This window comes from Alligator mississippiensis, chromosome 13 (assembly GCF_030867095.1).
Source record: "Alligator mississippiensis isolate rAllMis1 chromosome 13, rAllMis1, whole genome shotgun sequence".
Taxonomy (NCBI): domain Eukaryota; kingdom Metazoa; phylum Chordata; order Crocodylia; family Alligatoridae; genus Alligator; species Alligator mississippiensis.
In genome coordinates, this window is record NC_081836.1 from 51,203,368 (window position 1) to 51,230,423 (window position 27,056).

The 27,056-nt window shown below is 46.7% G+C and overlaps 1 protein-coding gene across 1 annotated transcript; it reads left to right on the forward strand.

Moving 5' to 3' along the window:
* Nucleotides 1-462: 462 nt before the first annotated feature.
* Nucleotides 463-25,248, forward strand: LOC102566418 (kinesin-like protein KIF19). The gene is made up of 19 exons (XM_059716204.1): nt 463-3,895; nt 6,653-6,763; nt 8,615-8,702; nt 9,389-9,525; nt 9,977-10,102; nt 10,853-11,047; nt 11,997-12,149; nt 13,042-13,164; nt 13,814-13,967; nt 14,748-14,922; nt 16,102-16,294; nt 17,641-17,911; nt 18,090-18,211; nt 19,793-19,929; nt 20,947-21,052; nt 22,082-22,537; nt 22,864-23,029; nt 23,821-23,925; nt 24,459-25,248. The coding sequence occupies exons 1-19, from the start codon at nt 3,743-3,745 to the stop codon at nt 24,533-24,535; spliced, it is 3,048 nt and encodes a 1,015-aa protein (XP_059572187.1). The 5' UTR covers nt 463-3,742; the 3' UTR covers nt 24,536-25,248.
* Nucleotides 25,249-27,056: the final 1,808 nt, after the last annotated feature.

Below are 27,056 nucleotides of genomic sequence, written 5' to 3' on the forward strand. Positions count from 1 at the left end.
TCAGAGCATTAGGGTTGGAAGGGACCTTGAGAGGTTGCATCTAGTCCAACCCCCTGCTCAAAGTGGAACCAGCCCCAACTAGGTCATCCCAGCCAAGGCTTTGTCTACCCAGGTCTTAAAAATCTCCAAGAATGGAGATTCCTTCTTTGGGTAGCCTGTTCCAGGGCTTTACTACCCTCCTAGTGAAAGAGATTTTTCTAAATATCTAACTTAAACTTCCCTTGCTGCAGCTTGCTCCTTGTTCTGTCATCTTCCACCACTGAGAACAGTCCATCTCCATCCTCTTTGGAACCCCGCGTCGGGGAGTTGAAGACTGCTCTTAAATCCCCTCGGTCTTCTCTTCTGCAGACTAAATAAGCCTAGCTCCCTCAGCTTCTCAGAAGTCATGTGCTCCAGCCCCTTAACCTAAGCAAGGGAGGTTTGAATTGGATATTAGGAAAAACTTTGCCACTAGTAGGGTGGTGAAGCACTGGAACAGATTACATAGGGAGGTGGTGGACTCTCCATCCTTGGAGATTTTTAATGAGCCCTGGTTAGAAGGATCTGGTTGGGTGGATGGTCCTGCTTTGAGCAGGGGGTTGGACTAGATGTGACCTCCTGAGGTTCCTTCTGACCCTAATTTTCTATGATTTCTGTTGCCCTCCACTAGACTCTTTAATTTGTCCGCATCCTTTACTTAGCGGGAGACCCAAAACTGAACATAGCTCTCCGGATGTGGCCTCACCAGTGCCAAATAGAGGGGAAGAATCACTTCCCTTGATCTGCTGGCAACACCCCTACCAATACAACCCAGGATGCCAGTAGCCTTCTTCACAACAAGGCACACTGGTTGGTTCATATTCAGCTTACTGGCCAGTGTAACCCCTAGGTCCTTTTTTGAATGCTTAGCCAGTCAGTCCCCAACCTGTACTGGCGCGTGGGATTGTTCCATCCTAAGTGCAGGACTTTGCACTTCTCTTTATTGAACCACATGAGACTGCTTTTAGTTTAAGCCTCCAATTTGTTGAGGTCTTTTTGAATACTATCCCTACCCTTCAGTGTATCTACTACTTCCCGCAGCTTGGTGTCGTCTGTAAACTTGCTGAGGGTGTGCTCCATCCCATCTTCCGGGTCGTCAATGAAGATATTGAACAAAACTGGCCCTAGGACTGACCCCTGGGGCACTCCACTTGATACTGGCTGCCAGCTAGGCATTGATCCATTGATTACTATCCTTTAAGCCTGATGATCCAATCCATTTTCTATCCACCTTGCAGTCCATTCATCCCACCTGTACCTCCTTAGCTTGCTGGTGCAAATGTTGTGGGAGACCATATCAAAAGCTGTGCTAAAATCAAGCATGGCTTTTGATGCAGCTCTTCTCCTCCTGCCTCTCCTCCCCATCACTGATGTCACCTCCTGCCTGGGGAGCACAGGTGACGCCTCTCCCGCAGGGCTTGCAGAGCCAGCCGAGCTCAGCCTGCAGCAGCTTCCCAGCCCAGCCTGCTGGATGTCTGTCCCTGCCAGCAGATCTCCTAGCCCTGAGCAAAGGGGCACAGCCATGAAGGAGCAGCAGCTGACGGTGAGTCTGGCTGCAGGGGCAGGATTGGTGAGGAGGCTCTGCTCTGACCGTGTGGCCTGTCCCCAAGCAGCGGTCGGAGGTAAAGCAGGACTGGATATGGGGGGTAGAGGCTTTTCAGAGGCTGCTGTGTGTTCCAGCCTACGATTTGCCTGTTAATGCTGCACCACGTAGGTCAGGGACCAGGGGGTTGGTAATATTCACTCAGAGGCCTCCGCAGAACTTGATGAGTCCCAGGACTGGGGCATTGATTTCTGCGTGTCCATCTGGCAACCTGGTGTTTATTCCCCAGTGGTTTCTTGGAGCTGCAGGTTAAAATAGCTCGCTCCTCGGGCATCTCGTGTCACCACAGGACTGTGTCGATTTGCTTCTGTTTTAAACCAGAGAGCAACAGGCTCCCAGCACAGGAGTCTCGTCTCTGAAGTGCTCCAGGGCTCTAATCACGTGTAAAGCATTTTGGGTTTCCCAATCAAGCTCTTGTGACCCTCAACACTGTGTGGTCTTTTCCCCCACAGGCTTTTTTGTTTAATCTGCATGGTAGAGGTCACAAAATACTCCTTTCATTCACCATTTTGGGACATCAGCAGCTGCAGATTTCCAAGACAGGCTTGTCAGCCTCACACCATTGCCTGTCCCATGCGAGGAGGGACTGCTATATACTGGGTAACATTCCCCAAAGCCCCCAAGTCCTGTGGGATGCGAGTTCCAAAGTCACTTGGGCACTTTAAAAAAATTCACCCAGAGACTTTTAGGTCTGATGATAATGCAACATGCTAGAGCAGGTGTTCAAGGAGTATTAAAGAGTGTACATGGGTAAGGTGTTGCTTTGTGCCTCTGGTAACATTGACCCCAGGGTCTGCCTTGCTTTCCATTCCTAGAGGATTTTTCTTTTTTAGAAGAGGAATAATGATGTGTGCACCAGGTAATCCTGGATCCCAAAGCTGCCTCTGGAAGCCCTCATTAAATCAGCACTTGGTTGGTCTTGTTATTATGGAAATAGATTTGGTTCCTATAGAAACTAGTTGCATGCGACTATTAGAGCCTTATAGCAACACTTGGAATAATTAGGCACCCTCCAGCTGACACATACCTCGGTACATTCTGCACCTTTATGCCAATGGTAACCAGCGTTTCCACTCGGCAGCTGTTAAGGAGGCGACAGTCTATTTTATGGATGGGAAAACATACATTGTGAGGCCAAAGCCAACTTCTTCAAGTGGCCCAGGTGTCTGACGAGATTCCTAGAGAGCAGAGACTGATTTTTGGACATGCTGAGTAGTTGCAATTCAAGCTAGAGCCCTGAGCTCTTCTGAAATTGGGCCCTGGGCATCTCTGTTTGGGTTTCCATAAACTTCGGAACTGAGAATTGGAAGTTTTGGGCTTTGTGACCTGAATTTGCCCCATGGTGGCCAAACTGGACCTGCATCACAGCTGCCCTTGTGTCCTAGCCCTGTGCCTGGTCCAATATACCATTTTGTTTCTCTTTTTATTACTTTTTTGTACATGAAATACTCCTAGTGCAATCAAATATAAAGGTGTCATACGTGGAGTCACCTCTATGATTGGGATAAGGGGTCCTATTAGCTATTTTTCACCTGCTTGTAATTTCCGTATCTGTAATATTGCCAAATTTGAAAATACAAGTATTATTTACCAGTTTCTGGTTGATTCAAGCATTTATGCAGATGCGGCCGTATATACATCTGGCTCTTCAAGCTAGCTCCAGTTCTCCCATGAACAAAATGTTAAGCAGACTTTTGTAGTAGCTCTCTGATTTCCTCATGGTTCTGCACAGGTCAGGGGTCAACTTGGAGCTCAATATAAGCATGATGTTCCAGCTTGGATCCTCATGGAGTATAAATTCTCCTACTCGGTCACCAAGAAATAGCATAGTTTTAATCCATGTTTCGGGGATACAGTGGAAACAGCGTGCGAGTGTCCCATTTAGCTGTGCAGCAGCTGGTAATACACTTTGAATTTTCCTGCTCCTATTGCAATGATGTCTGTGGACAGGGTAATGGAATTATTATGGGGTTTGTTGCATTAGAAACAGCAGTAGAAATAAAGAATCCACATTTGTCAAGAGACTGGAGAATTATATGCTTAAATCTTCTCTGGTGGTTTTAAAAATAACCTGGAAAGGAAAAAAAAAAATAAGTACAAAGTTGTTCTAAGAAATCTTAGATGCTTGCAGGTAAGTCTGAGCTGCCTAGGAGAGCAATTTATAACCTTCCTGACTACCGTGTCTGTGTGCAGGTGGCTCTACGTATTCGTCCGATCAATGAAGCTGAGTTGGAGGAAGGTGCCTCTATCATAGCCCACAGAGTGGGGGACCAGGTGAGGCTGGGGCAGGGAAGTATGGGTGAGTTTACAGCTGAGCTGGTAGACAGTAGTTTCCTGGAAAGAGACCCAGGAGGCTTTAATTTTACTTTATCGATAGTGGTGAAGAACAAATACAATGACATACTTTCAAGTTAACTTGTACATGACGTTTCCAGTGAACCCACTTGAATAGAGATGGGATCTGAGGTATAAAACATCCTGCAACCCTAGGCAAAGGCTGTTAGAGGTGTTGCAGAATTTGCAAACTCCTGAGGACTTCTACGTGTCCTAGAGAGAGGGTCTAGGAAGGAGGCAGACAGTTTACTGAGCTAGTCTCGGGACAGAATAACACTTCAAATGGAAATGAAAGGAAAAATATATTTTAAAGATTTTAGTTGCAATTTTTTTAAAGAACAATTGAGGTTCTTTTAGCAGTGAAAATGTACAATGGTAACTACCAAAGTGAATATACATTTTATGGGAGTTGAAAAGCTTAGTTTTCTGAGTGGTTTCTAGTCAGCTTGTGCTAATTACTATTCTTAGCCTCAACTTACTTTATGTAGAGTCCTTCTGACCCACTTGCTGATTCTAAAATAAAATAGACTAAGCTTGATAGGCTTGTTAACTTGGAGTTGTTCAGTCCAGTAGTGAGTGATCTGTACTCTTGCATGTTTTTGTGACACTTCCTCATCAGGCAATGTGTTAATCTGGAAGGAACAAAATTATTTTTGTTTTTACTATCTAACTAAAACTAAATTTTTTCAAGGTAGTTGGGTACCAAGGTCCCAGGGATGCAATGGCTACTTGCAAATAGACTCCTGAGATCAATCACAGCATTGTTGCAGGAAAAATGTGATGGGACAAATTGGCACAGAAAACACGCCGCAGGCATTCTGTGCGCCCACGCAGACAGGCTGATTTGCACGTGCAAATCTGGACTGTGGGCATGAATCAGGAAGCTCCTTTAGAAATTTTGCCCTTAGATAGATATTTACTATTCCCTTCCCATTTCATCAGCGCCAATGACTCGGTTCACTTAAGTGAAGTTGTTGGTTTGTGTTATCTACTGGATACTTTGAAATACAGCATGGTGGTCCATAAGAAACAGGCTTCTTTACTTTTCATTCCATCCTGGAAGAGCACACACCAACTGCAGAAACTTCCTTAGCTTGACAAAGGTTTTTAAACCTGAAAGCTTGCTTACATTTTTTTCCAACTATTAAATTGGTCTAATAAAAGATATCTGAGTCACCCAAAGAACCTTGTCAGCCTAAGAACATGATATTTCTACACCAGCCACTGGGTATTGCTTTCCCCTACATATTCCCTGCCTCTTCTGTGTGATTTTATCACCGCTTAGCATCCTGATGCAGTGATTATTTGGTAGATCAGGTGGCTGATGATCTACACTCACCTAATTATGTATTTATGTGAGACAGCAAAAGCTCCCCTGGAGTATATGGCGCCTGACTCCCCCACCCCCTTCCCTTAGGTACATAATTCCCCTGGAGGCTAGATCACCTCCTTATGAGCTGTTCCACTGGAGGAGAAATGCTACCCTCTTTCCACCATAATTATGTACTTATGTGAGTGATCACCATGGCCTCCAGAGGAGCCAAGAGAAATGAAACCTGTCATAAAGCACATTTTTTATTTTAATCTTCCTTATTCTAATCAAAGCTGTAAAAGAAACCAGTTTCTGCCCCTGAGCAAAGCAGGCATTTCTGCTAGTCCTTAGACAGGGAAGGCTTCTAAGGGATTTCCCCACGTGTTTTTGCTCCCAGGGCATTTAATTTGTTTCCTGAACAATTCCCCTGGGAGCTGGGAATGTTCCAGATCCTAGCATTTCACTAAAAATAAAACTGAAGGGGGGCAGTTGCTGCTTTAGTCATACTGGGCTTCATCAGGTGTAATATAGGAGAAGCCAGTGCTATGCTAGTGCAAATGACTCGCCCAGTGGAGCCTCATTGAATTTCCTCTGTGCACCTTGAAATGTTCGGCAAGAATTGCACATTTTCCAGATGACATCATCTGGAGAGCAGATCAGCTGCAAGGCTTCTTCGTGACTGCCCCAGAATCAAAAGCTTCTCCGACTCTGCGGGTGGTACGTCATCTACACATTCAATTTGAAGCAATAAACTCTGGAGCAGTTTGAGCCGGAGTAAACTGCTCCCAGGTGCAGCATCTAGATATGCATCTGGAACTGCAGCAATTGGAGCCAAGGTGGAGCAGATTATGCCAGGGCTACTCAGCCCTGGGCTCTGGGGTGGTGGTGATGGGTGGTGGAGAGGCTGGCTAGGGCACGAGGGTGCTGAAAGCGTGGAGCTGTGGGGTGAGGCAGCAGGCAGGAATCTGGCCCTCCGTTGACTGGGTGCAGTTTACACCTGCGGTCAGGGTCCTCACATGCATTTAATCCCAGTAAATTACCCTGGTCTAAAATAGTACTGTCCTCAACAGTACTATCTTGCTGTAGCATAAATTAGTTTACTGCGGCCTAATACCATCGCATGTCTAGATGGTTATGCTTTCTCCACGGCTAATTAGTCTACTCTGCAGTAAAGCGCATGTGTAGATGTGGCCCATATTGTTTGCACTGACGCCTTCCCATATACAGTCCTTCAGTACTTGTGCGGCTGGTTGATGCAACAGAATATTGTAAGGTAAATAGCCGGCAGAACCATTGGCCTATCCTGATCGCAAGTCCCACTTCATTGCAACCATAGAATCAGTGAAGGACATGACGGTTTTCTCTCTGTATATGTTTTGTAACAGATGGTTGTTCTGATGGACCCAAGTGAAGATCCAGATGATATCTTGAGAGCTAATAGATCCCGAGAGAAGACCTTTATATTTGATATGGTTTTTGATCAAAAAGCTACCCAGGTAACATTCTCTCCTCCCCTCCCAAACTCTTTCCTCCCTGACCCACCAAAAGAAAAAAAAAAGTTGTAGTCTGGTTTAAATTGTTTGGTTTAACCCCTGGGAGTAACACTGCACACCGATGAATTCACGTTGCGTCCAGCGAAATGGCAGAGGTGCTGAGGGGAGGCAGACTGCAAAGGCTTCTCTTTTGCTTATTGGAGAACCAGTGTAAGATGCAGTCTGCTCTGGATTTCTCTCTCCCCCAGGACTTGATCACCCAGATCTGTATGCACACAATGGAGCAGTTCTGGCACCGAGAGCCAGGACTCTTGGGGCCGCCAGTGAATGAGGTCATGGTTGTCTTGTTTAGCTCTATGGCATAGGCTCTTCTTTATCTGTTTTGCTTGAGCTTCTCTAAAATTAAGTGACTTCCCAAGCTGTCCTCCGGTTAGGCAAGGCTGGTGCACACAGCTGCATGCAGCTCTGCAGGAGATGAAGTGAAATGATCTGAAAACCTGATTAATGTCTGAAATCATTTATTTTACAAGATCAGTCTCCTCGGCCTTTCTGCTACTGACTAATACATTTATCACGGTGGTAACAAGGCACCAAAATGTTTTTATCTAAGGATTTATTAATGGGCCTGTCAACAAAATATCATCTAAGCAATGCATAGGTCCATAAAATGCTGTCCATAATAGACCTTCATAGCAGATGGCCTAGAGAACTGCCAAGAATATTTATTTAATCTTTCCTACCTTCAAAAAGTAAAATTTCTTTGTTAATACCTTTTTGGACCAACTTTATCATTGGAGCAGTTAGACAAGCCTTCGGGCACAAAATACCCTTCCCTAGGTCTGGGAAAACAGTAGCTACAGCCTAAGCTAAATATCAGGTCAAGCAATTAGAACATTTTGTGCCTGAGAGTTTATCTACTATCTTTCCTAAGTATAAATTTGGGAGAGACGCGAGATATTATCAAGGAAGTCTTTTTTCCTCACATGGTATTCCCTGGATCATCATGGCTACAACAATTCTAGATTTGGCTTTGATTATTTGATGGGAGTCACAGCATTACTTAGTGTGTAGGTATGTGCTGGCTGCTGCTTCTGGTGGCTCGTTCCAGATTTAACCACCCTTGAGAAGGTTAATGCATGGGTGTGTGCGCGTGTACATCCACCCATGCATGTATTTGGAGAGGACACAACTGGTACGATTTATCATGTCCGTGACTCATTCTATTATTCCAAACCCTTTCAAAGCTTCAGACAGACACTGGGATGGTCTGCATCTGGTGGTCCCAAGGATCTGCTCGCTCCTTCCTTCCTTCCCAATCTGCCAGAGAAGGGTTTCTTGAAGGCTCCAGCTAAGCAGGGAATATGACCTTTGCCTGAGGTCTCATATGCATGAAATCTTCCCAATTCAAGAACTGTGGGATACTCACTGTGATAAGCTTCAACCAACAGTTCTCAATCGCTTTAGATTCAAGGCACCCCTGGATATACTTGAGGCAGCCCTTGGAAAATGCCAGCTCTTAGTTTACACTTGTTGTTGGACTACAGAAAAATAAGAGACCAGTTCTTCTGCTCCAAGGAACTCAGGCCACAAAAAGGAAGAACATTTTTAACACTGTGGATTCCTATTACAAATGTCTTGGTTTATCATGTGAGTCATGTTTGTATGCCTACCAGTGCCAACATTGCGTGGCACCCTTGAAAGGATCGGAACGTACCTCAGGGTGCTACGGCATCCTGGTTGAGAATCGCTGGCTTAGTGAGAAGTAACCAGCTGAGAATCGCTGGTTATGTGTATCAGCTCGGAAATAATGTTTATGTCTGACCTAATAGCTCTGCTGTTTTTCACTGTGACCAGGAGGAAGTATATGTGTCCACCACCAAGAGCCTGGTAGAAGGAGTCATCTCTGGATACAATGCAACTGTTTTTGCATATGGCCCCACAGGTAACACGGACATACTATAAGTACAGGGCCTGGAGCAGGAGATGGGTGGGATGAAGTGTGCAGAGAGAACTGAAACTTTAAGGTCTAGACCTGAAGCAGCAAGTTTAACTTCCTAATTGTATTAGTTCAGAGACAAGGCCGGAGCAGTATAAACATCATTCTGTGTATTGCAAACTGCGCCTCTGTGTATCATGAAATGCAATACACTACTGCAGGGGTGGGCAGTTATTTTGGGCAGAGGACCGCTTTCTGACTGTTGGCAAGCCATTGAGGGCTGCATGACAGGCAGCCAGGGGCAGATAAATATTAATTTTCCAAATTTTTTAGGGGCCCTGTGGGCCAGATAGAATGGCCTGGCGGGCCGCAACTGGTCCATGGGCTGCATTTTGCCCAGCCCTGCACTACTGTGTATTGCAAACTGTGCCTCTCACTTTAACTGTCAAAGCAACAGTAAAGCAGTAGTATGCTTGAAAACAGGCTGAATTAGGAAGGAATTCACTGGAGGGAAATATTTCCTTTTATTAAAAAAGAGGAGGGAAAAGACAAGGACTGCTCTTTGCAAAGCTGGAGTTTGTACGATCTCAGGAGGGCAGATCCAGCCGCAGATGGACTCTGCCATAAATGACATCAGAAGTTAATTTTCCCCTGGAATCTGATCTGCACTGCTCTTTTCTCTGCTTTAACAGGGGCAGGGAAGACCTACACTATGTTAGGGATGGACTGTGAACCGGGGATCTACATCCGCACTCTGAATGACCTCTTTAGGGCCCTGGAGGCAACCAGTGACAACATGGATTACACCGTCTCGATGTCATACCTAGAGGTGAAGCATCTTTGGTCGGTTTTTAAGGGGGTACAAATTCTGTGAAGCAGGTGCTTTGCAATGACAGCTTAGTGAGACTCCTGCTTAGAGAAGGTATAACTCAAAGCTGCGAGTCCAATGACGTTCTTCTTGCCTTGTTCCTCTTCGGTGGTTCTGGCTGAGTTCTAGACTTCTTGTCACCTTTTTCCGTATTTTTTGCATAATTGGTGACATTTCCACCTATCATTGCAGTCATTCATTTATCTTTGTTATCTACTGTATCACCTATTCACAGAAGCCGGACTCAGCTAGCTTAGCTTCGTCCTGCTTCTCTTCTCCAGGGAAATACAAACAATGCCAGCCCAATGCCATACCTAATGGATCGTAAATAGCACAGTCCTCCATATTACTGATCCAAGGATAAAGTAGTGCGAGTCTATTGACTTCCTTTGCCTTTCTCCTCCTCTATCAGATTTATAATGAAGTGATCCGTGACCTCCTGAATCCATCCTCTGGATTTTTAGACCTGAGAGAGGACTCCAGGGGTAGTATCCAGATAGCAGGAATAACTGAAGTCTCCACTACAAATGCACAGGAGGTAAGATGGACTAAGTGTCCACAGGAGAAGGAGTGGGAGTGCTCACTGCTCTAGAGTAGTAGCAAGGTTTTCGGATGGTTTCACATATCCATGCTGTCATCACCTTCCTTGATATAGTGTCTCATGCAACAATAGCCATTGAGACTCATTTAATTCAGCCAAATTACTCAAAAAGGACTAATCAGGCAGGCAGGAAGATAATAGGAACCAGGCTGAAATCCATTCCTAAGCAATAAAAATCAGCTAAATAGGTCAGTAGGTTCAGCATCTGCTGGTTTCCTGAAAAGAAGACTGCCTTGACCTATATTACACATCCTATCAGCTAAAATGTTAATAGAGGAAGTGGAAAGGAAGTAACTGAAATATGCTTTAGCAATGCACTTGAAGGCAGATTGTACTGAGTATCTACATTACTTCTAATGTGCAGTTTTTCTAAGGTGATTTCATACCACCAATATTGGGAGCACCAATTGTATAATATTATGTCATTTTGGATATAACATGCTGAGCTACTCTGAATCCTAGCAGAATGCAACCCAGCACGTCATCAAGCCAACAAAAGTGAAGTCCCAAGATTTACACCATTTGGTAGCTAGTGCATCAAACCTAAGTCCCAGTGAAGTCACAGCCAAAACTTGGTCCAACTTCTGCTTACACGTCAGGGTGATCAATCTCGCTGTTATTGTAGGTGAAGCTTACAGTTACCAGAGTAGATCTTACTACCTCTGGGTGCTTTTCTGCCTTATTTAGATCATGCAGCTGTTGACAAAAGGAAACAAGGAACGCACTCAGGAACCCACTGCTGCCAACAAGACATCTTCCCGCTCACACGCTGTCCTGCAGGTGACAGTGAAACGGATGAGTCGGGTGAAGGATATTACCGAAGAAGTGCGACTGGGAAGGCTTTTCATGGTTGACTTGGCAGGGTCTGAGAGAGCTGCCCAGGTACAGCTAAGAGCTCAATAGGCATTTCCAAACAAGACTTAACCATTTGGTCTGTCCTGCTACAACTTTCCGAGGAACAGCTGACATTGTGTGGGGCACATACTGTCTTGAAAAATCATTGTTGCCTGCATGTTTAGCACTTGTAAAACATTGGGACTACAACATTTTAACACTTGCGATATATGCACCATATGCCATTTTTATTGAGCAAGAGTCAATTAACTGTGTTTAAACTTTGTTTCTCTATGCACTAGCGAAGGTCAGCACTTTACAAGTGCAACTGAGAACTGCTTTTTCATAGGCTGAGTAGAGGAAAAGGCAGAAAGGACATGCGGATGATCAGAGCTGAAGTGTTTTATCCAACTGCAAGATGTCCTGCAGAATTTTAAGCTTTGGCAACAATGCCTCATACAAGAACAAGGGAGCTCTGGAAAGGCAGAGGAGTGGGGGATTGGTGTGACTGATGTAAGCATCACGGACAAGCAGGGAGCTGGAGGGTAGGACATTGGATAGATGGAAGTCAGAAAAAAAATGGGAGAGAGAACCAGGAAAAGGGAGAGAGAAAAAAGAGTGCAGACAATGAGCAGTTGAAAGGATGGTGATGGGGAATACTGCATAAAAGTTGGAATAGATATGTGGAAAGCTATTTCTGCGTGAAATGGTTAGATCTGCTTCGTGCTTCAATCCCATTTGCTTAGTTAGGAAGCAAGTCACAGAAGGGTAGGTTTCAATTTACTGCAAATCCTCTAGCAGAGACTCTGGACTGAATTCAAGTCCACCATGTGCAAGATTTCAGTGGGAGCTGCGCCCATTTGTATCCCTGCTGAATTTGCTCTGTCTAGATTTGTCAGAGAGGCTCATGCTTTAGAGATTCAAATCCTAACATTAATGTTGCAAAAACAAAGCCATTTCCCAAGTGTAACCCCATCCTTCTTCCTTTCACAAACAGACCCAGAACCGAGGCAAGAGAATGAAGGAAGGAGCCCATATCAATCGGTCGCTGCTAGCTCTAGGAAACTGCATCAATGCCTTGAGTGAGAAGGGTGGGAGTCGAGGCCAATATGTCAATTTTCGAGATAGCAAGCTCACCCGCTTGTTGAAGGTATTGTATACTGCTGGCTGGGAAGGGAATCAACACATTGAAGGCTTGTGTTACTGCACAGAATAGGTTATACTTGAGAGCTGACCCACATTTGTGTATCCCCTCTTTTCTTCCCAAGCACAGGAAATTACTTCAGGTCTTGAGTAGGGGTTCAAGCCCAGCCAATAATATATTTTGATTCAGTTCTAACAAAAGCTGACCCCGGTGCTCTTTCCTGCCCATGGCAGGGGGTCACACTCGATGACCTACTGAGGTCCCTTCCGACCCCAACATCTATGAAAAACAAGAGTCAAATGAACCTACTATGAGGGAGCCAGGCTAGATGATCTGTTCAGGTCCCTCCTGACCCTAGCAACTATGAAACTATGAACCCCTGGACTGTGTCTGAAATGAACCAAGCCAGGATGAGCTGTAAAATCCAGTGAACCTCTGTTGATAACTTGAAACCTGGGAGTTGTGCTGTGCGATCATGGGCATTTGTTATGTTTGTTCATGGATCTCAATGTACTTCACAGCTTTTAGCATGAATCTTGGTTGATTTCTTGGTGCTGAACTTCCAGCTAGGGCTGATTGAAAATGGATTTTCTGCTCCAAAGCAGGATTTAAAAATTGTGTGGAACTTGTTTTATTTTGTCAAAATCCCAGAAGTTGCTTGCATTTTGATAAAAATGGACATTTTCCTGGGAACAGAAAATTCTACATAGTCAAAAAGCCACATTTTTGTCAGCCAAAGGTTACAGTAACAATTTTTTGATCTACTCTACCTACTGCTCTTAGTTTGGATTCTCTGCTGGAATCTAAATGAGCAGCTCAGTGTAGCTTTCAGGGGACCAAGCATGCCCCACCAGTGCCTTTTTTAATACCAAGTGATGGCAATGTTGTGTTCATCTAGGACTCACTGGGGGGGAACAGCAGGACAGTTATGATCGCCCACATCAGCCCTGCTAGTATGTACTTTGAAGAATCTCGTACAACCCTGATCTATGCGTATCGAGCGAAGAACATCAAGACAAGGGTAAGCAAGCAAGCAGCCCACCAGCTAGATTTTGTAGAATAAGCATGCAAAGAAGGCATGAAAGATGCTGGGTGAAAGGAGGATGAGGATGATTTTGGGCTGAGAAAGATGAATGGGATGCACGATGGGGAAAGAGAGAGGCCAGACAGTACTCTCAATATTCATGTTGGAAGCATGAGGGAAGAGGAGTCAAGCAACATGGTGGGAGGGATACAGTAAAACAAGAAGGTAAGGAACTTAAAGCAATGGGTACTGGCCACATCAATAGGCCTATGAATAAGATGCATTAAGGGACTGGGGATTAGTCACGACAGAGAGGGTAGCATGCATGGCACAGAGCGGTGTACAACAGATGGGAAGCAGTATAACAAGAAGCAGTGAGTAGGTGCCATAATGGCAGTGGATGTAGATGACAAGTGGGTGTGGAGCTGCCAGTGAGGAAACAAAAAGGAAAGGCTAAGGAGGCAGCAAAAGGAGAGGCCTGTAGGGTAAAGGAAGGTAGACAATGATGTATAAAGAGTTATCCCATAGACTGAGGGTAACTAGGCACCTCTTGACTAGGAGGGATGCTCTGGTTCACAACCAGGGTGCTACAGAGCTACCAAGAGAGCTACAGAATGAATGACCAAGTGTGTTTTGGTCCCACCAGGTGAAACGCAACCTGCTGAATGTTTCCTACCACATTGCTCAGTACACCAGCATCATCTCAGATCTACGCCGGGAGATCGAGCGCCTGAAAGCAAAGATTGAAAATCAGGAGAAGGAGAAGAGCATGGTCAGCTCTGATATTGGGGATGCTCAAGGTAGATCCAGGAACAGATGCTTTTCTCTGCTAGGTTCTGTCCTTGAGGTTTGTGCCTTGGTGTGTCTTGTGTATGAGCCTGACTTTCGCTTTTTGAGGCATCCGCATCCTGTTCACATGACATTCAAAGGCTTTCCTAGAGAGACTCTTGCTTTTCCAGCTGCCAGTCATGTTTGCAGCAAACTATTTTTTGTCCAGCTCCATCACTGTAAAGTCCTCCAGCCTCCCTGCATCAGGTCCGAGTTGGGGCAGACACCTGTCTCCTCAGTAGAGTCTTTCCTCATCAGTCCCTCATGTTAGCCATGCCTGAGGCTTTTAAGTGCCTGATGTAGAGGAGCAAGTTAAGTCTGGTCAGAGTAGGGGCTGTTTGTTGGTCAATATTGGACTCCATTGTGAACTTCATCACTAGCTTGTGATATAACTATGGGCAGATTCTCTCTGCACCTCACTTTCTTGTACAACAAGGGTATGCCCCGCTGAAAGGTCCTCTGAAATCCTATCAGTCTTTATAGAAGTACAAATTAGCGGCATCTTGTCATCATGATTATTTTGCAGCCCATGTTGTTATTGTTTCTGCTACTAACTGTGCCATGAAGGCAAGAAGATAGGGCAGGGTGGCACCTTACAGACTAACTGGCCTTAGAGAGGCATGGACTTTCATAGGCAACAACCTATTTGATGTGCTACCAGCTCTCAAAGGAGTCTTGTGTGGGCCACATTAGGGAGTGAGTGTAGAGCATTGGGCCATTGGAAATGGAAGGGCTATTGTTTTCTTCTGTAGCGGAGATGCATGAAGATCCAGAAGCATACAGCCGGCGAGAGATGAACAAGTTGCGGGAGCAGCTGATCGGAGCTTTCAAGGAGCAGCTGGAGATGCGCCGCAGCCTCATAGAGCTGGAGAACACCAACATTGAGCTGCACATTGATACCTCCAGGCATCTGCTTACGATTACAGAGTGAGTACAGCCACAGGATAGCCAGCTACTTCCTGATGAGGAAACACCCTAATGTCCCCGCCGAAGGTGTCCATAAAAGACGGAACATTTTAGTTCTGGTTTCTCGATTCCCTACACCGTATTCTCATAATGTACCTGAGAGCTCCCAGAACTATGCGTTTTGCAACTGGTCTAGGAGTCAGGCTAAGTCTTGCTGCAAGAGAGAGTTAACCAAGGAAAGAGGCTGCAATAAGAATGAGCCAATAGGGCTGAGGTCAGGTTTCAACACAATGCAGTTACCAATGGGGGTTGCAACATTAATACCTAGAAATTGAAGGCGGTGTCTTTCCAGAGTGGCTAAATCACCAGAGCGGGAAGTTCAGTGGCTTTCAGCCTCCACTGTGAAATGCAAGCAAGGAACTAGGATTGTTTTAATTCCTCGAGGCTGTACATGATCATAAGTACCAGTGATTCAAAGTAACCGTACTGCCCTGAAAGAAGCTTTTTCTATCTTAAAGAGCCACGACAAAGAGTGTATAAGGCAGATAGCCCTGTGTCTGATCTCTATCCTGGCCTTGCATTTTTAACTGAGATCTGGGTTAACTCTTGGGAGCACCTCAGTCTTGCATTGTTGGTTTCCACATCCTCAAGTCTGAGCTACCTCTGTGTTGGCACCTGCTGTGTTCTTTGCATCCTCTCATGCTGCACGCGTGCCCATTCCCATTGCAAACAAAGTAAAATCCATCCATGCCACTGGGCGGACTAATGCATAATGGTCATTTCTGAATGGGGTGCTCTATTGGCACTCTTTTCAACACCTCTGCCAATTTTTACAGCCCGGTACAGTTCAGGTAATTTCAGCTAAGGACCGCAGCTATCTGACCCACATCTCCCACATCTGCTGTGACAACAGCTTGTAGTGCTGAAAGAATCGGTGCTCCTTTGTATTTAAAACATCTTGTTAGGACTCTGTCTAGCTACAGAGACACTAGGAAGTTAATTCCAGTCTGCTATATCTGATTTGCTCCACCATATGCAGCCAGGATTACTCAGTTCTGCTGCTGCCATGCAAGAGAAAATCGGTTAAGCACTTGAAGACTGGGTGGATATGGTCTGGGGTCACTTGCTCAGTAGCATCTGAGTGAATGCCACTGTGTCCCAGACGGTTAATGTCTTCCACTGCTATATTTTTGCTGGCAGCTGGGAACGAGAGAAGACCCAACATGCTCGCAGGTGCCATGACAAGTCAGTGAATGAGAAGGAAGATGAAACCATGGATGAGGAGGATAGAGAAGTGGAGGGCACAGATTCACCTGAACCTCATGAAGTCATGGTGGCAAGAGAGGAGATCAACATGCTGTTGGCAGAGCAGCGCAAAACAGCAGCCCTAAAGGTGAGATTGAGCATAAGTCAGTGACCTCTGCATGCCCCAGCCAGAGTCCCAGGGTGAGGGGGTGGCAACTACATCGTGTATATAGTATGGCATCAAATGGAGGCAGAGCTGGTGCTTCAGACCCCAGAGGACCTGAAAGAGGAAAGAGAAGTGGCACACACAGAAGCTTGCAGCAGTTTGCATACTCCCGGCTGTAGGAGCCTGCAGGTGGGCAAGGACTACAGCGCAGCCGCAGGTGGCAAATTCTGATTACAGGCTGCCTAGGGAATGGGGCCAGCTGAGGCAGATGACTAGCTGGTGCCTGAGCAGCTAAAAGGTCTTCTAGGGAAGAGAATTAGAGTCAGTTAGGGTCTGTGAGTTAGCCCTTCAAGGATCGAGTGAATCCTGTGTGGAATATGTTAATGTGTGGGGCCTGAGTGGGATTGTGGCTGGTTCCTAAGAGGGCAGCAAGCCTAGGAAATAAAGAATTCTGTATAGTTAAAGGACTGTTTGAGCTAATTAACCCAAAATCCAACACACACACACACACATTTCCAAGTGTCCTTGCTGCTTGGCCACGTGTCGTACCGTCCTCTCCTGCTGAATTTTGGTAGCCTGGTCTCTTGGCTGTGTAGAGGTGATGGATGTGCTTTGCCATGTCAGAGCGTACAGGGGTCTCTGATCTGGCAAAGGGCTTTTGTGGTGATGTTGCTTTGGTCTGGCTAAAGAGAAGTAGTAGAAGAAATAGTGGAGGCAGATGGTCATTTGTTGTGATTCACTGAGAAAAGCTGCGGTTGGAAATCACTGCCGCAGTATTGGAGGGGGTCAGACAGGGGTGTTCACAGACGTTTCAGTATGAGCAAGAGGGCTCATGAGTTGAGCCGGGGCACTAGGAAGCCCTCAGTGCTAATCCAGGCTCTGCCATTCATTCCTCAGTACTGGGGTAAGTCACAAATTCTCTGTGCCTTGCTTTCCCACTCTTGAGGCAGGGATTGCCCTTCTTCCTGGGTGCCCCCCTTTGTACAGTTAGGGCCATCTGTTAGTCACTGGTAGCTCAGTGCTTTGGGAAATCTTTGGTCTTAAATGACATTTTATGTCTGTAGGTTTTCTCCAGCTGAGGAGTGTTCCTGGCTGTGTATTTGACAGTCACATAGTTTGCCTTACAGGATATATGAATAATAATCTCCATTCTCATTACTGTGAAGCACTGTGCCCCTAGACCCCCTATCCAGGGAGGTGGAAATACAGTCTCTGGCTGCACAGAGGAGGTGATCAGACAGCTGAGCTGTTTCTCAAGCACTCTAGTAAATAAATATTACCATGCTCCTCTCCTGGTGGCTTATGCAAACTCTTGCTTGCCCATTCAGGCAGAGCTGGAGAAGCGGTTAGCCAATGCCAAGAAGAAGGCCTCCCAGATGGAGAAGCTGCTCCCCAGGCAAATCACCAGCAAGGACCAGCAGGAGGTGCTGAGGCTGCTGTGTAAGGCTCACGAGCTGGAGGTGGGCAACACGGAGCTGCAAGCCAGCGCCTTGTACAAGGAGAACCTGCTGTGCCAGAAGGACTTTGTGATCCAGCGGCTGCAGCAGCACAGGCTGCTCTGTGAGGAAATCATTCAGCAGCAGCAAACGCTGATTCAAGGTAAAACCCCAGCCCTACTCTCGCTCTGCTGGCATTGCTGGGCTTTGGTGATGCCGAATGGAGACTCCTGTGCCATGAGCCACATCCTGCACCGACCCGCGCTGGCTCTGCTAGATGGTCCGGGTGCTCGCTAGCTGTTTGTCTTCTAGTGTTTCCCTAACTTTCTTCCTCCCTCCAGACCATAACATCCCTGTCCCAGGGACCCTGGGGAAACTGCATCATCTGTACTTTCATGAGTTAGAGGAGGGGACTCTGAACCGCCTTCTCCTGCTTCATTCATTGATGTCTACCACGCTCAGGGTAAGGCAGAGCTGACCTGTCCTTTTGGCTACAGGATCCCATCCACCGCTCTATGCTTCTGGGTAATAGCCATTCATTTGCACACACAAGAGACCCTGCTGTGTCTCAGGAACCATCCAGGGTAGTCTGAGGCAGCATCGCTGGCACGTTTGGGGAACGTTCCCTTCTCAGAGAGGTATCGGGCTGCTACCTGGGGCTTGGTCCATAGCTGTAAGAATTTGTTCTTTTAGTGTTTGATTCAGCAAAGCACATAATGTATTTGCTAAAGTTCCCATGAACTTGTTGAAGCACATGCTTGATACTGTTCTGAACCAAGGTCTGCATCCTACCTCGGTGTACCACGCTGGCTTACAGCAAATGATACTCCAGTCCCCCTCTGAAGGAATGGCTCATGTGCCAGAGTAGGTCTCTCTCAGAGTGATGTTGTGAAGATGGAAGAGGGTTGCTTACCAGAGAGCCTCTAGTTTTCTGAAAGCTGTGACTCAAAGGGCTTCTCTGATCCTCCCTCCTTCCCTTTCACTTACAACTTAAGGCACAGGGCTCCTGGAGACGAAAAGGAAATGAGGAAAGACTGGAAGGCTTTCATACCATCAGCCACCCTCATTTTGGGTTTGGGGGATCCAGTGAGCTTGGTCCTTTTTAGACAGAGTCCAGGATTTCACTTGACTTTGTTGTTTTTGTTAGAATGGAGTCAAAATGCATGTCCCCTCGCTGCAAACTGAGATCAAAGGTTTGGAAACTAGGCATGCAGGTCCAGCGGGGGGACTCTGTAGGGACAGTTATTAGAAGAACAAGAACAGTAGATAACCTTACCTTTCCCAATAACTGAAACATCCATCACCTCTGCAGCCTGCTGGCATTGGGGCACAGGAGCTCATCCCCGGGGGACAGCGGGATATGAATACATTGTCTATTTCTGGTTTTTTTGCAGTTTTTTGTGAGGATTTCTCCAGGCAGTAGCATGCTGCTGGCCACTTCTTAATACCTTGTATTAGCAGGAGGGCATCCAAATGGCAACTCCCCTTATGTATCCTGGCTTGTCTCGAATACATGTGACACAGTTGGTTCTCATGCTGACTTAGGCTTGCTGTCAATCCTGTTGATACTCAGGAGGGGCTTGGGTTACAGATTTGAATCCTGCATGGGGAAACCACAGATGCTTCATCAGTGGAGGTCCCTGCCTCTAAGTAGGAGGCTGGCTTTGCCACAGGGGCACAGCTCTGACTAAAGTGCAAAAGCTCGGCCAGTCACTCTCCTGGGGATTTGGGTGCCTTTTGAAACGGAGGTGAGCTAAGCAAAGTCCCTTTCAGCTCTTTGTAGTCTTGGGGGTCACAGAAGTGGCAGAAATCCCTTGAAATCCTCTCATGACCAGTTTTTCCTCTTTGCTTCCTTAGTGCCTGACCAATATGGTGTCCTAACCTGGAAGTAAAATCTGGCCTGCAGCAAGAGTTTCAGTTTAGATCTGCAATAGGATCTGGGTTCCAGGAAAGTCAATAGGGTGGAGAGAGGGCTTTGGACTGAAGATACCTGTGCTCTGCTTGCTGATGGTCTTACTGATCAACTCTTTTCCTGTTGCCCCAGGATGGCTCCACTCCAGACATAGCTCAGCAGCTGGACCTAAGTAAGGAGGAGGCCAGGAAAGAGCTTGCTGACAGCAGGAAGGGTCTTCCTTGGGGAGCAAAGTTTGAGCTCCCATCCATCATCTTGGAGTCAGACAGGTAACATGGAGGCATTTCTATCTTTTTCTGGGGGTCTCCTCACATTCCCATTTTCCTCTCCATTCTCCAGGGCCTGGTAGCATACCGGATAACTGCAGAGGCTACCCTATGGGGTACCGAGGCTACCCTTGGGTGTTGTTGAGATTTTCATTATAAAGCTCAGGACTTTGATAGTGACTCTGCAACCAGAGGGTTGGCTGCTTGCTTGGGGTGTGGGAAAATTGGAAGATTAGGGACTTGAATCTGACTTTTCTACATCCCAAGTGAATTCCCTGACTGATTACACAGCCAGTCTCTTGGTGCAGTCAGTAGTTAATTCATATCGAATTAAGCCTGGTAGTCGGAGCTCTCAGGTGGAACAGCGGGGACTAAGAGTCGGGTACTTTGTCTGAACGAGGCAGAGGCAGGGACTTGAATCTGTCTTCCACATCCCACCTAAGTGACCTGAGCCCTGGACCACTGGCAGTTCTGAGGATCTTGCTCTGAATTTGGCTAAAAATTCCATCCAGGCACATCCGTATTTGTGGGGATTTTTTGTTGTTGGAAATGAAATGTTCCTGGGAAACGTCAGCTTCTGTAAACTGCAAACGTCTGCTTCATCAAAAATTTCCCTGTCTGCTCTTGGCTAGGTTTCCAGGTCTAAAATCCTCCCAGAGCAGGGAACAAATAAGAAGGTCCCTGGTGTCTTATTCATTGTACAGCTCTGTGTTTTAATAGGAACCCTCTCCCAGAGAGCAATTTGGATGCTGATTTGAAACCAGTGACAGTGAAAGGATGTGAAGCTCTCTGAAGGGTCAGGGTCCTTCCTTTTACCTTCCCAGACACTCTCTCCCTACCTCTGCTTTTATGCAAGTCCTGGTCATCTTCCCCCTATCATTTTGGAAGCTATAATCCAAACTGGTATCTCCTATTGCCCTAGTAAGACTGAGCTCCCTGTCTGTCTCTCTGAAGGTCCCGGTGCCCATCTCTTATGCATGTAGTTCCATCTATTCATCCCTCTCTCTCTTCTTTTTGTAGTGACAGCTACCGCTCGTCTAAAACTACACCTGCCAGGAAACTGGGGAATCCAGATATCCTTCTCAGTCCTACTTTCGCTTGCTTGCCAAGAAGCCCAGGTCACCAGGTCAGTATGGTAGGAACAGAGTCCCAGGGGGAGTTGCCAGAGTGCTGTTGCAGTAAATAGCACCGTGTGTATGAAGTGGACAAATCCCTCATGGTTGCATGTTGTATGGTGCAGTGAAGGGTGCAGGAGGGAGATAAATATCAGTGTGCAACAGATTCTCCCCAGAGTGGTGGCCTCCTGGTTTAAGGTACTAGGGATACAACTTTAGAGCCTTAGGTTCAACCTACATCTCTGTCCCACATTCCTTTGTGAATTTGGGTAAATTATTTCATCTCAGTTGCTCAGTTACTGGGGATAGTTATACTTTCTTCTCTCAGAGGTGGAAGGGAAAAGACAGCATTTGTGTGTAAGATGCACAGATGACATGGTGACAGGAGTCCTAATACCTAGATAGCAACATACATTATAGGAAAGGGAAATCATATGGTCCCAGATTATCAGATACTTCTAGACCAATAGCCAATTCACCTAATAAGGAGACCAAATTATCATCTACTCACTGTATCCAATGCATGACAAGGTAGGCATTAAAAATATGCCTACCTTGGGGAAACAAGATGATGAAGTGACTTCCCCTGGTGTTCACCTTCTCCTCCATGTTATAATGGTAAGACCATGACTAGAGAAGGCTGTTGCTGTCCTGGAGAACCTGAAGCTGGATGGTGTTTGGTATCATCCAATGCCCTCTCAATTAATGCAAAATTTATTTTAGGAGTCAAATTCCATGCAACCCCTTTTTGAGGTTGACTTGTGGACAATCTGGAAAGGACTGTGATATTGGCTAGTGCCTGAGAGCAGGATGGAGAGGCAGGAACTCTTGTCCCTCCCAAAGCAGGCTCCTTTTGTAGCCACAGGTAGTTTCCTGACCCTGTCTGCCTCAACGTAAAACAGCACCGACCTGCATCTCAGGGGGAGTGACAAGGACTGACTGTTGTTTGGGACATACCTTGAAATGAAAAATGCCCTAAATGTTAAGGAACAAGTCACTACTGAGTTGCCTTATGATCTCACTGCTTTGATTTCTACCAGAAATCAACTGGTGTTGCTGCTGGAAAGAAGATTCCCAAATTAAATTCTCCCACCTCCCTGGACTTAACCAGGAAGAAGTCAGCTGTGGACATCATGACTTCTCCACTGAGCCCAGAGGCTTTGAAAGAGATTGCAGTTAGCACCAAAAGCATCTCCCTTATTGCAGCCCACCGGCGTTGCAGGGCCCAGACCAGAGACCATGGGAGTGAACCCATCTCAGCCCACTTTTTTGAGGATGACATGGTGGAGCCAAAATATCTGCAGGCCAGCTCCACTCCAGAGCCTCGTGTGAAAGGCAGAGGGAGCTTTGGGAGCCTCCCAGAAGAGCCTCAGAGGGAGAAATGGCTGCACCCCAAAACCAGGAGAGAGTTGAGAAAGGAAAGAGATCGGGAAAAATCAGCAGAGAGGAAAGCCAGGAAGAAAAGATCTCGTTCTCTTGAACACAGCTCCCAAAGGGTAGATGATCTATATGTTTCTTCTAGTGGGGGGAATTGGCAAGGAGGGACCCAAAGGGGGGAAATATGCTGGACGTGGTTGGGTGGAGAGATGGTCCAAATGCTGTTATGGCAGAGGATAGTGCCCTGGGTGGAGGCAGCGCTGAGCCACCACACGGGGAATGTTCTGACTTGCACAGATCCTTTACACATCCACTACACTATTAGCTCCTGGCAGCCCGAGCCAGAGACAGACATGGGACTAAGGAACCTGCTTAGGGGTAATGTGACCCACAGCTTCAGAAGTGTGCGGTTGAGGTCAGTGGGTGTCTTGATGGTGTCTTCTAGGTGTCAAAAGCAAAACATCGGACCCCTTCAAGTCCCAACATGGACAACGTCTCTGAGAACCAGCTGCCTAGAGCTAAGCTGTCCTTGGAGTCAAAGGGCAGAGGCACCCTGTCCCCTGCCACGCAAGCTCTTGCCAAGGTCAAATTCCCCATTGGCCACCAGGCAGGTAGGACCAATTGACAAGACTTTACAAGACACCTTCAAGTGTGTGTTTGGCTGCGGCCTGCAGATCAGTCTTTGAGAAACGGGAGAAACAGGCCACAGCAGAAGTCTATGCTAACATGAGCTTCTTTAAGAAGACAGAAGCTTCTTAAATTGCACAGAGTTGTGTCAGGTAGACTAGTAAGCTCTTGGCTGAATGGGACATTGAAACTGTCATGGTCTTTAGGTCACTTTCTAAGTCACTGCCTCCTAAATGTCCCTACACCCTGAAGCCCAAGTGTCCCTTTCCATTCTGTTCTGTGTGGCACCAATTGCTAGTATCAGCCCAGTTCCTAACACACAGGTGTCCACGAGTACAGCCATTCATTTGGTCAGCCCCAGCACAGACGGGAGGCTGAAGGAGCAGGTTGCATAACCACCTCTGGTCACTCCCAGCCTGGCTGGAGATGCATGGTGCTGGAACTGCCAGCGGGTCAGCTGTGCTGCATCTGCGGCTAACCCCAGGGGATTGCAGCATGGGGTTTATCAAACTGTTCAGGTGAACTGGCTGCACCAGTCCAGCATTCAGACCCCTGTGATGACGCTGTGACAGCCCAGCCTCCCCCCACCCCATTCTGACACCTATCATTAAATTGCCGAATTCCCCTTTGGTTGTTCATTTAAAACAAATTGGTGTTATTAATATTTCACTTGCAACTCTAGCACTTATTACTTGTATCGAACATTGTTTGCTTGCCATACTCCTCTCCCAGTGTTTATAGTGAAGGCTTCTGTTTCTCCCGCATTGTCCAACAGAAATTGCACTGCAGGTGCTGGTGGTAAGCAATACTCCACCCAGCACTGTCCAGCAAAGCAATGCAGGTCCGACTCGAGGGCAGGTCCTACAAAAGCAAGTCAAAGGTGAGTGGAAAAGATATCATGCAGCTGGCTTGTGTTCCACTGGTGAATTCTTCCCTCCAGCCCTCGCTCTGTAGTGGTCCCAACCAAATGAGCTGTCAGTATAACAGCTCACTGCTCAGTTGGGAAAGCGATCCAGTGGGCAACGTCTTTTGGAGCCCAATTTTAAGCCACACGTAGCAGCGGACAGACAACTGGCAGTGTTGCAAAAATGGGAGTTACGATGTGTTTGCAATCCTACCATAATCCATATAGGAAGCACAACTAATCTGAGCTAGCTGTGTAACAATGGGGCTATTTAATGCCTTCCACTAAGATTTTCTTTGACTCTCAAGGAAATGAATTGCAAATCCAGGACACATTGAAACACAAAAAAAAGCACCTCTCCCCAAGGCCCTGAAAAGACCTATGCTCTAATTGGTACCTATCAGTGGGGTCCAAGTCTTAGTGCTTAATTGATTTTGGGCCACTGACGCAAAACTCTGCTCCTGCAATGTGAGAATGTGATCCTCAACCCAGTCTTCTTTCACACTCAGGGCCTGCAGATGGTGCCAGCAGCCAGCAGAAGAAGCAGTCAGCCAAAGGCACGAAGAACCTGCCAAAGTCAAAATAGTCATGGGCGAAGGTGGGAGACTGCGGGTCTGTCTGCCTCCAGATGACCAGGGCTTACAGGGGTGTTAGGAGTATGTGCTTGAGGGAGCCAGTGTCTTGAGAGTTGTTTTAGCCAGTTTGCTATGAGGCTGGGGAGAAGGAAAGGGCTGCATATTGTCTGGTGTTTTCCCCTTCAGAAGTTTTTGCTTTACCAAGCTCCAGTTGCTACTTGCCTTTAAGACAGACTGGGGGTTGCTTTGCTGACTGTTAATGTTCAAAGGAACAGGCAGCTCCGCTTTTTCTCTGTCCAGAAGATGGGAGACGGGAGTCTCTGTCATCTGGTTGTCCGCACTCCAGCACAGAAGAACCCTAAATTGCCAGGGCGAAGGTGTGGAGATCATGCAAAGGGCAATTTAATTATTAAGAACAAACTCCTTTAAAATACCTCCCCTACTTTCCTGATGTTTATGCATATCACAGTGGAGCTGGAAAAGGTGATGCATGTCTGGCATGAAGCTTGGTTGAGCAGATGTTTGGCACTGGGAACAAGCCAGGAGTATTTTAAGTACTTTGCCATGTGCTGAACAGTTCAGATCTTCCAGGAGAGGTGCAGTGATCAAGACAGGCTGTGTTTTGAGCCGGGGGGGAGGTGAGCTAAGGGAACATGCTTTCCTTCCAGCAGTTTTTCCTGTGTTCCCTTGAAGGAACAGGCATTTTATAAATAAATTGTGATGAGTATTGTTTCCTTGTTCTTGGTGTTTTCTTTGCATTACAGACAAAGTGGCGTGGGCCATTTCACTGAGTAAAGGTACTCTTTATTTCCCCAAAGGTGAGTAGCTTCTCTCAGCACACCTGTTTTGCCACCTGCCTGGCATTTTACAAACACAGCCAAGCAAGGTCATGTCACATTTGTGGGCTCATGTTTCATAGGTTTCATAGGCATTAGGGCTGGAAGGGACCTCGGAAGATCATCGAGTCCAGCCCCCCGCCCAAAGGGCAGGACGTCAGCTGGGGTCATAGGATCCCAGCAAGATAAGCATCCAGTTTCATCTTGAAGGTGTTCAATGAAGGCGCTTGAACCACCTCCGGTGGCAGGCTGTTCCAGACCTTGGGGGCTCGGACAGGAAAGAAATTCTTCCTTATGTCCAGCCTGAAACGATCTTGTAGTAGTTTGTGACCATTCATCCTCGTCATCCCTTGGGGCGCTCTGGTGAACAAACGTTCCCCTAGATACTGGTGGTCACCCCTGATAAACTTGTAGGTGGCCATCAGATCACCCCTGAGCCTGTGCTTTTCCAGGCTAAAGAGCCCCAGGGCTCTCAGCCTGTCATCGTAGGGTCTGCTTCCCTGACTCTGATCATGCGCGTGGCTCTTCTCTGGACTCTCTCAAGCTTCTCCACATCCTTTTTGAATTGTGGAGCCCAAAACTGGACGCAGTACTCCAGCTGCGGCCTCACTAAGGCCGAGTACAGGGGGAGAATGACGTCTTGGGATTTGCTTGAGAAGCATCTATGGATGCAAGCCAGCGTTTTGGTCGCTTTACTAGCCACAGCATCGCATTGCAGGCTCATGTTCATCTTGTGGTCAATGATGACCCCCAAGTCTCTTTCTTCCATAGTGCTAACCAACATAGCACTGCCGAGCCTATAAGGATGCTGCGGGTTTTTCTTCCCAAGGTGGAGAACCTTGCATTTATCGGCGTTGAACACCATCAGATTCTCATCCGCCCACTTGCTGAGCCTGTCCAGGTCAGCCTGGATCATCTGCCTGTCTTCTGGTGTGGATGCTTTGCCCCAAAGTTTGGTGTCATCGGCGAACTTGGCCAGTCCGCTTCTGACTCCAGTGTCCACATCATTAATGAAGATGTTGAACAGTATGGGTCCAAGGACAGAGCCCTGGGGGACATGTGTTTTTTAAATGGCAGGCAGGTGATTAAATGGATTTTTAGGGTAGTAATAATCCAGTACTGCATGTGGGGCTGGGAGACTGAATTCATCAGTATTTAGGAAGTGCCTTAAAATCCTGAAATGGAAAGCAGTACAAGTGCAAAACAGTCCTTATGAATTCTTCATTCTCACTGTCAGTGTAATAATGCAGTCTGATGTTCCCTGTTGAACACGAGGAAGCTCGATGAAGCACACTGCAGACGAGATGGGCCAGGAGACCTTCTTCAATGAAGATGACTCTTCCATATGAGCACAGAAATGAAAAGCACGCCTAGATAAAATAAGCAGACAGTGTGAAAACCAACCTTTTCCAGCAGGCCGGGAGCCAGCTCTCTCTTCACAAGGCACCACATGACTCCAAGGAGGAGCAAAAGACCCCAGGCAGTGGGATCCTGCAGGCTTTCCCAGTGTATACATCCCTGCTAAATAACTTTGGGCTGAATCACTATGGGACTTCCCAGTATTATGAAGCAAGGCTCTATTTCATGCAGAGACCAGGACCCCGAATCCTGAGACTACCTTGCTGGTTTGTGGATATAACTCTGAACGGAGGTTACAAACAAATAAAGCCTGGTGATAAGTTCCCCAGAAGAGTGC